Source organism: Silurus aristotelis (assembly GCF_946808225.1).
Source record: "Silurus aristotelis genome assembly, chromosome: 20".
NCBI lineage: Eukaryota > Metazoa > Chordata > Actinopteri > Siluriformes > Siluridae > Silurus > Silurus aristotelis.
In genome coordinates, this window is record NC_139593.1 from 1,661,890 (window position 1) to 1,671,889 (window position 10,000).

Consider the following 10,000-nt stretch of genomic DNA (forward strand, 5'->3'; position numbering starts at 1 on the left):
GGGACGACGCCCCACAAACCGATGTGTTGCAGCGGCGTACGGTCTGAGCGCTGGCGACCTTCTGTTTCTGCAACTTCTAAAGCAACGCTGCCTCACTCATGAGTCTGTTCTTCACCTGATGCACAGCACGAGGGCTCGTCTTCTGTGATGGACCCAATGCGAGGTCTGTTCTAAGTGGAACCTGTCTGTACTGTAACTACGTTTCAGGATGCTATATATATAACACTGATAAACCAACATACAAATAAAAGCAAAATTCCTCAATTTTTTTTTTATTTATTGTTAAGCCAAGATCCACAAAACACCTCCCTGCTGTCATAAAACCCAGAAGCTCACTTCCTCACTACAGCTGTCATTCTGGAGCCAAGAACCAAACTTGATATCATTTTTTTAAATAATGTCCATGGAAACTCCAACTAACATTCATCCATCACATTGCAGTCAGACGTCTCACGTGTAACAGAGACACTTTTCATTTCTCAGGTGTTCGCTATCTTGCAGATGTTCTGGACATTGAGTTTAATGGACTGGAACAAAAGTCTGGCTCATGATTAAAGAACCAATAATACCTACTAATCAGTCATGCAGGAATAATAGAATTATGCTTTTACAGGGTGCTCATGTTCTTCACTTGCACAAATAATAGTTGAGAGTAGTCATCATCATCATCATCATCATCATCATCATCATCACTGTGTATTTGTGTTTGATAGTGATCGGTTTTGGTAAATGTTTAATTAAATACCGTATGAAATAAAAACAGATCTTGTCAGTGCTTTTGGACCTGGTGGTGTTTTCCTCTGAGCTCATGATGTTCACAGGAGCTCTGAAGCCGTGTACAGCTGATGTCATGAGTTTATGTTTGCCTTTTAGCTTATGCAACTTTTTAATTTAAAAATATTATATTTATAAAACTGAATTCCGGAATGCAAACTGTTTCCATGTAGAATGCACTCCAAATTAGGTGTAGAAGCTTCTCTTCCATAAAATGATCACAGGAACTATTCATTTCACGTAGACAGGACCACTGGATGTGTCATGCCATCAGTTATTGCATTGGAGCAGCAGTGGAGTTTTATAAAACAAAAAAAAAAAGGTTTGTGAATGTGATTATCATTTTAAATCTGTCTGCTTAGATAATTGGATCATCTCAGAATTTGTGTGTCTGCACTGGTAAAAGCCCTTTCCAGCAGAGCCTGTAGGACATCTGAGGAACTCAACAACTTTCTTTTAGCTTCTTCCATTAGGAGTCGCCACTGCAGATCATCCATGTTCATATGTATGCCCTTCGTAAAGCAACCCTCCACATTTATCCAGGCAGGGGACCGGCACTAAGAGTTCACTGGCTTGTGCAACCCTAATGGCTAAAGTTGGTTCCCTAAATGGGGATCGAACCCGGGCCGCAGCAGTGAGAGCGCTGCATCCTAACCACTAGGCCACCACGGGACTCTGAGGAACTCAACAAATACTCTAAATAAAAAGGTGTAAAAACTTAAATTAAATTGATAAACCCAAATAAAAAGGAGGAGACCAGTCAACTCTGAGATCTCAGTGGGGTACGGGTCTGTACTTGTGGCTATGAACCTCTATTTGTACTTCTCTCAGGTCTGGTGAAATTGGGACAGGGACAGTAGACTCTGGGAGAAAAAAGAAAAGGAAATTGTTTCCTGTCCAACATCATCCCCCTGAGTTCAGAGCTTTGAGAACTTTGCCAGGCTTTTGTATAAATATTAATCATTAATAAAGACAGAGCCACGCCCCTCAGCACAGATTCCATCCAATAAAAAGAGTCTTTTCCCTATAAAATTGTTCTTCAGAAGTTGCATATGGAATGCATGGTTCCCAGAAGACAAAATAATAACAGTTTATAAAAGCTCTGTGGTTGCAACCCCATGGTAGCTCAGTGAATCAAGTGTGTATTCAGGAGCGTTCTTGTGTTTTGAATCAGTAACGTTTTGACTACCATTCACTACTCACTATTGCTACTAACCTACAAAGCCCTAAATAGTTTGGCTTTCATGTATCTATCCAGTCTATTAATAGAAAAGTCCACTAAAGGTGGTAGAACATTCTCACATTTAGCTCCTAATCTTTGGAATAGTCTTCCTGACAGTGTTCGGGGTGAACATTGAACAGGAGCTACGCTAATTTCTCTCCACTGCTTCTCTTTCTCTACCCATCCTGAGGCATCTTGAGGTTCCTCCTGCTACAGTCACGTCCCACCTCGTGAAGATCCGGAAACATCTAGAGACGTACCAGTGCCAATTGGATCCCACTTCATGTGGAGTTTGGACACTGGACCTCTCTTTGAGTGTTTAAAGGCTCTGGCATGGGGAAGCTGGATCTGTGATGATCTCAGATATTGAGCTATTTTATGAGTTGCTCAGTAGCTCCTGGTTACACAAAGTCATCTGACTGTATAAATCACACACTCCAGTGCTTATGTTGGTTCTCATTCTCTAGTGTTCTGTATTGTTTTAATGATTTATAATCACACTCTTGTGATCACCCAAATGAGGATGAGGTTCCCCTTTTGAGTCTGGTTCCTCTCAAGGTTTCTTCCTTATGTCATCTAATGGAGTTTTTTCTTCACCACAGTTGCCCCAGGCTTCATCATCAGGGAAAAACACACATCATTTACTTTCATTCTTATTATCATTATCATTCTTTCGTTCTGTAAAGCTGCTTTGAGACAAGGTCCATTGTAAAGAACAGTAGTAATACACTGTAGTGCTAAACATTTGTGGACACCTGAGCATAAGATTCTGTGTTTTTTGAACATACCATTTCACCTTTAGTTCCAATTTGCTGTAATAATGAGCTTCAATTTTCTGAGAAGGTGTTCCACTAGATCTAGTGTGAGATTCATTCAGCTACAAGGGTGCTAGTAAAGTTAGGTTCTGATGTAGATGAAGTGAGGAGGCCTCGGGTGAAGTCATCATTCACAATGAGGTTGAAGCTCTATAACAGGAGATCTTCCACTTCAACCCATTGATCTTAATGAAGCTGGTTTTGTGCACAGGAACATCATCATGCTCCTAGTCTCCTAGTTTATGTGAAGTAAAAAATTCATTTTATTGCATCCAAAGACGTCCTGTGTGATTGTGTATCTCCAAACACTGTTCAGTTTGGAGAAGAAACACATATGGATGGAAAAGACAAGTGTCCTGAAACTTTTGTCCATACAGGGCAGCTGATGTAGTGAAATATTTCTAAATTATAATTAGAGAAACCATATTAAAATTCTTTATGACAAATTGAACTCCTCAGGGTCTCAGTATTAAACACGATACTCTCTTTAAGTTTCTAACCAAAAATGGAATCTCTGTAATAATACAGAATAAAACAGAACCCAGTCCAGTTGTTCTCCACACCAGCAGTAATCATGGGCACGTCCTCTGTAACGTCTCCACCTCGGAGTTAACGCTGACCTCGGTGTGCACAGATTTTTCCCCAGAAGAGTAATCCTGTGCATGGATGAAATATGAAAACGTCTGGCTCGCCTCATTAGTCGGAATGATTGCGCTAACACTGTCATAAATCAGCAGGCAGGAGTCTGGGTTTAGTTTGGCGATGAAGGGGAACAAATTTGTCAAAACGCCGTAATGTTCAGTTCAATCAAAATCTCATTTTCTCTTTTGTGCAGGAGATGAATGCAGAACGCGGAATGATTACTAGCTTAGTATTTTTACCCTAAATGTGCTTAGCCAGATACTACATATCCCACAATTCCACAGCACAGGCAGAATATCTGGAGTATTCATCAGACAGGGGATGAGGCGGGAAGTGCTGCGGCAACGTGCCTTTGACACGTCTGATTTAAATCCTACTCATGCCACCACCTCGTCTCCTGAGCAGAGGAGGTATTTCCCTTCTCTAAGTTTCGTTCTGACCTCTAAGCAAAGTTTCCTGCCTGTAATTAATCCTTTGTTTGTTTAAGGTGTAGTCTCGCTTGTAATATAAGGGTGTGACAACCAAAAACCTGAAAAAATGCTTACACAGCATAATTTACAGGGATTTTCTGTAGAAAATAAAAAACTGGTGGATCTGTGCTGGTGCTGATATATAAACTGGATAAAGTACCACAACCACGCCTCCTTCACTGAGACTGACAGGTTCAGAGGCCACACCTCCTTCACTAAAACTGAGAGGTTCAGAGGCCACTCCTCCTTTTCTGAGAGTGAGAGTTTCAAAAGCCATGCCTCCTTCACTGAGACTGACAGGTTCAGAGGCCACACTTCCTTCACTGAGACTGACAGGTTCAGAGGCCACACTTCCTTCACTGAGACTGACAGGTTCAGAGGCCACACCTTCTTTACTGAGACTGACAGGTTCAGAGGCCACACCTCCTTCACTGAGACTGACAGGTTCAGAGGCCACGCCTCCTTCAATGAGACTGAGAGGTTTAGAGGCCACGCCTTCTTCACTGGGATTGACAAGTTCAGAGGCCACACCTCCTTTACAGAGCTTTACACCTAAAAAAGCCACACCTCCTATCTTATATGAAATGACTCATATAAGATTCGTTAATTTTGATGAACGAGATTCAAAGAACCGAGTCACTAAAGTGATGTAATGTTCACATCACAAACACCTGCCCTTAAATTAAAGTTATATTTACAGCACACAGTCTTCTATCAGCATCGACTCTTCCCTGTAAGTTACACGTTTGGGTAGAAAAATCTCATCTTCATCAGATGTTTGTTGCTAAGTGAAAAAGCAGTTTTCTGTGGACTGTGTCAGTAAATTAGCATGAACAACTTTTACCAGGTTTCATGTGTATTTAGTAAATCAGCATCATTTGGTGTTCTACATAATCACAGGCCATTTCCTGGGATCAGTGTAAGCTTTCAGGGTTAACTCGTACAGATATCAAACAGAAAGTGCGCTTGTGGGATTAGTGAGCAGAGCTTGAGCCTGTAAATAGAACAGTTTCTATAGTGCATGATGATATCCACCCACACACCAGTCATCAAATCTGACCAACATTCTTAAATAAGTACCACTTTAGTGACTACTTACTGGTTATTACCCATAATCTACATAATCTAGACTCTATGTCGAACTGCTCCATTCTGAATGTCCTATAAAAACTTTTCTTTGGAAGATCAGAGAAATCACTTGCATAACAGAAAACCTGTAGGAGCTTCCCACTGCTAAACAACCTAGCAGATAAGCTGCATGGACAAGTTGAAATCGTGTTTCTTAACTGGCTTCAAAATGAGAACCACGTTGGTAATACACCAAGATCGTCTTTGTAAAGTAACATCAACACTCTGTTCTTTTTTCTTATCACTTGGAGATGCCCTCAGAGATGCAGTATATAGGCAGAAGTGTTGAGACGTGACATAAGTCTTCCAGCCATTTGTGGTTCTTCCTCAAACGTAGTCGCATCGGACGTCTTTGGATGAAGAGCCATGATATTTTGCCTTCACTTCACAACTAGGAGACTCAAATCTGATCCAGCAGGACAATGCCCGTGATCTGCTTTCCATGGTTTGTTGTGGAACATCTCCCGCTGTGGAGCTCTGATCTCACCTACAGTACATCAGGACCTGACTATACTAACATCCTTGTGACTGAATGAATCTCCACAAAATCTAGTGGAACATCTTCCCAGAAGAGTGGAGATGATTATTGCAGCAAACGGGGATTAAATGTGGAATGAGATGTTTAAAAAGCACATATAATCCTACATATAATACATATAATCCTAATCCTTGTATATAGAGATATAAGCTCAATGCTCCAGCACCATACTGAACTGAGCATGTGGGTGGTCTTCAGCTGAGCAGTTCAGGTCAGAGGAAAGACATCAGCTGAGCAGTTGGGGGTGGGTGGGTATGTGGGTGGTCATCAGCTAGGCAGAGAGGTGGAGCAGCGTCGTCATCTGAGCATGTTGCAGGATTCAGGAGTAAATGGTGTGAAGTCATTGGCTGACCAGGGAGGCAGAGCGATCTTCATTGCAGGGTAGGTGTAGAGGGCAAACACTCCAAGATTGCAGAGGAAGCAAGTATGACTCAGCATCATTAAACTTTTATGTTTACAACTTTATCATTACTCGGTCATTATCACGCAGCTGTCACATGAATGCAGAAGCAGGATTTGTGTAACGTTGCACCTGCAGCGTAATGGAACCTGCAGCGGAAGTGGAGAGTGGAACCGAGAAACTGGGGAACTCGAAAATTGTGTTAACAATGAAAGCCACTAAAGCCACAGACACAGTGCTCTAATAAAATACTTCCTCATTTCTTTACATAATTGCAACAACAACAACAACAACACACAACAACACACAACACACACACACACACACACACACACACCTTATATATATATATATATAAAAATTAATCTGATGTTACTTATTAAACTAGCATTATTGACATCATCGTTACAGGCAACACATATACACACACACACACACACACACACACACACACACACACACACACACACACACACACACACACACACACAGCATCATTTCAGAGTTAAAGGTCAATATAGCTTGCATAATGATAAAGAAGTTAATCATTAAGAAAATGAGTCACAGTTACAAGGAAAAAAATGTTAAAGACGTGTGTGTGTGTGTGTGTGTGTGTGTGTGTGTGTGTGTGTGTGTGTGTGTGTGTGTGTGTGTGTGTGCATGTGCATGTGAGAGACAAAGAGAAAAGAGATAGCAAACTTTAAAACAAACACTATCACTATAAGACAAAATCCAGATGCGATGTCATCATCACTCCTGATGGTCCACCACACACACACACACACACACACACACACACACACACACACACACACACACACACACGCATGCACACACACACGCGCGCACAGCTGACAGTCCCAATTAGGATTTACACGTGTCTGCTTTTTAGCAGGGGTTTAATTGCCGGTTTTATGACCACAGGACTCGCTCCTAATGCAACAGGAAGTCGTGTGTGTTCCTCCAAATGTATCTCCAAATGCACATTATTGAATTCAGTCTATCTATCTTTCTATCTCAAACTCAAACACACACCACACACAAACACACTCAGAGTGTGTCAGATTAAGGCTTCAGTTCGATGTCCTATGTCGTATGTCATCAGGGACCAGTCACACCAGAACCAGCAGCCTTAGGAATAGTTTTTTTCCCCCAAAGACCATCACCTTCACCCTGCTGAGCTCTAATACTCTATCGCTCGCTCATCAGGGACAAAGTTACACTTAGAAAGAACATCTTTATATCATTGTCTCAGAGCAGCTTCACACAGATAATGTGGTGATAAAAATGAATGTTCTTTATAAGTGTAAGTTTGTCCCTGAACAACAAACCGGTGGCGACTGTGGGGAAGGAAAACTCCCCGAACTTTAAATAATAATAAAACCTTCAAACTAACAAAAAATAACTGCGGAAAGGCCACGCTGCAGACTGAATTTGCATCTCACACGTCAGCAAATCAAAGCAAATCCCTAAAGTACAACGTTGATACCCCCAAAACAAATAAAAATCATTTACAGATTAAATTAGAACAGAATTCACTCCCAGACATATTTTTACTGTTAATTGTTCACCAGCTTCATTTGCATTGTCTATAACATTTATTTTTATTTGCTGTGCATATATTTGCATATATTTACATATTTATTTATTTGCACAACTTGCTGTACACCTCTGCTAGATGCCAAATTGCATTTTTTTTGTCGTGACCCTGTACCTGGGAAATGGAAATGAACTTCTGTTTATCCGCTTATGTGCTTAGTAAAACATTGGAGGGGTTATTAAAGCGGTACAGTGTTTACATGTACACACACACACACACACCTCTGTTTCAGTTACAGAAAAATGTGATCTTATGGTCATGTGATGTTCAGAAAAGATTAAAACCTTCCACAACTGTAGCACAACTGTAGCATCTACTAATCTGTTTTTTGTAATTTGTCTCAGTGAAGGGTATAATTAGGAATGATAGAGGAAATAATAATAATAGTGTGTGTGTGTGTGTGTGTGTGTGTGTGTGTGTGTGTGTGTGTGTGTGTGTGTGTGTGTGTGTGTGTGTGTGTAAATTAGTATTGAGATCAAAAGTACTCGAGACAAATTTACACAGTTAGTGAGAACAGCAGCTGTTATCGCCCACTCTCTCTTTTTCTCCCTCCCTCTCTCTCTCTTTTTCTCCCTCCCTCTCTCTCTCTTTTTCTCCCTCCCTCTCTCTCTCTTTTTCTCCCTCCCTCTCTCTCTTTCTCCCTCCCTCTCCCTCCCAACCCTCCCTCTCTTTCTATCTCTCTCTCTAAACCATAGCACTATAGCCAGACTCAGACACAACACACACACACACACACACACACACACACACACACACACACTCTTGGAGGGAAATAACACTAGGGAATGACTGACACGTGCAGATGAGTGGAAATTCTCACGGTTGGACGCTGAGGAGAAAACCAAGTAGAACTTTTGTGAACGAGAACACAAAAAGAGAGAAAGGGAGCGAGAGGGAGGGAGAGAAGGAGACTGAAAGAAAGAGAAAAGAAGAGGGCTTTATGAAAAGGGCAGCAGGAGAGGGAGGTGTGGCAGGGAACGGAGGAACCCTGTGAACGACAGAAAAAGAAAGAGAAAGAGGCGCTGGGGGGGAGAAAAGTACATTTGGCTGAAAACAGCGTAGGCTTCTGGACACATTGAGACAGAAAGAGAGAGAGGGGGATTTTCACACTGCACTCTTGGGAGGACGTTCTACACTTAAACGACAGGAGCGAAAGAGCTTCTACACTCGTCTGATATGGAACTTCAGTGTACTTTCCTGCTTTTGGGTGAGTGGAGAAATCATTAAGTGCTAAATGAATTAAACATGTGTGTGTTTATTGCTTTACAGGGATTTTGCTCTTTCTATAAGTCAGCATCAATGGGACTAAAGACATGGTCCTGGTTTTCTACACACACACACACACACACACACACACACACACACACACACACACACACACACACACGCATCTATATCCTTAAAGTGTACACAATGTATATATATTTGTTTATTTCTTTCTTAGAAAAAAAACCTCTACAAAGTGCGGCCATTAAAAAAAAAAGAGGGGACTCCCCTGCCATGAGGCTGAGACGAGGAGTTTAACTACACAAGAAACTGCTGAAAAAACAAAATTGACACTAAATTAGTTTGAAGTGTATTGTAGAGACATTAGTTTTTATCGGCTCCGATTATCAAAACGTTTCGGCATAATTGAAAACATGAAACTGACTGTCCACACCGAGGCAGGTTGCTTGTAAATCACAGTGGAACAAATCTTGTTTAGAAAGTAAAAATGACTGTGAAACAACAGAAGGTTGTAAATATATTTGCAAATGTACTTATCAGCAGGATCTGACCGACCTGAAAGTTCAGGGTTAGGAAGATTTTGTGCCAGAAAAATACCATTAGAAAAAAAGTCATTCAGCACCGTGTTCTGGTGAAACCCTGAGTTCATTCAAAACTTCCATGCTGTTCATTCCAACAAATGTTCTGAAGAAAAAAGAGGATGTTTAGTCATGTGTTGTTGTTGTTATGTGTTATTGTGCTTGTGAGGAGATTTGGTATGGCTTGGTAGATGCTGTATTTATCAGGACATTTACATAGCTGCGTTCACAAGGACATTTGGTTTCACAAATGCTTATTAGAATATTATAGTTATTTTGTAGTGAAGGTCCCCTGGTGGTCTAGTGGTTAAGATGCAGCGCTCCCACCGCTGCGACCCGGGTTCGGTTCCCGGTCAGGGAACCATCCCCAGCCACTCTTAGTGCCGGTCCCAAGCCCGGATAAATTGGGGAGGGTTGCGTTAGGAAGGGCATCCAGCGTAAAACATGTGCCAAATCAAACGTGCGGAGGATCCGCTGTGGCGACCCCTAACGGGAGAAGCCGAAAAGAAAGTTTTATAGTTATTTTGTAGTGCTTATAGGGACTTTTGTTACTACGTCACTGTGTTTATAAGGATATTTGGTGCTATATCTCTGTGTTTATGGGGA

At 41.4% G+C, this 10,000-nt stretch overlaps 2 protein-coding genes across 4 annotated transcripts in view; one reads left to right on the forward strand and one right to left on the reverse strand.

Moving 5' to 3' along the window:
* The window catches only part of LOC310715392 (uncharacterized protein), a 147,137-nt gene that overhangs the window by 119,492 nt on the left and 17,645 nt on the right, over positions 1-10,000 (reverse strand). The gene's annotated exons all lie outside the window — the stretch shown is intronic.
* The window catches only part of LOC310715389 (adhesion G protein-coupled receptor E5-like), a 16,493-nt gene continuing 14,783 nt past the window's right edge, over positions 8,291-10,000 (forward strand). For 2 of the 3 annotated variants that reach the window (XM_083521796.1, XM_083521797.1), the window contains exon 1: positions 8,318-8,796. In XM_083521796.1, coding sequence (XP_083377922.1) covers positions 8,766-8,796 — 31 coding nt within the window. In that variant the 5' untranslated portion in view covers positions 8,318-8,765. Of the gene's footprint in view, positions 8,797-10,000 lie in introns of all 3 variants that reach the window. The other variant, XM_083521795.1, reaches the window with a different exon arrangement.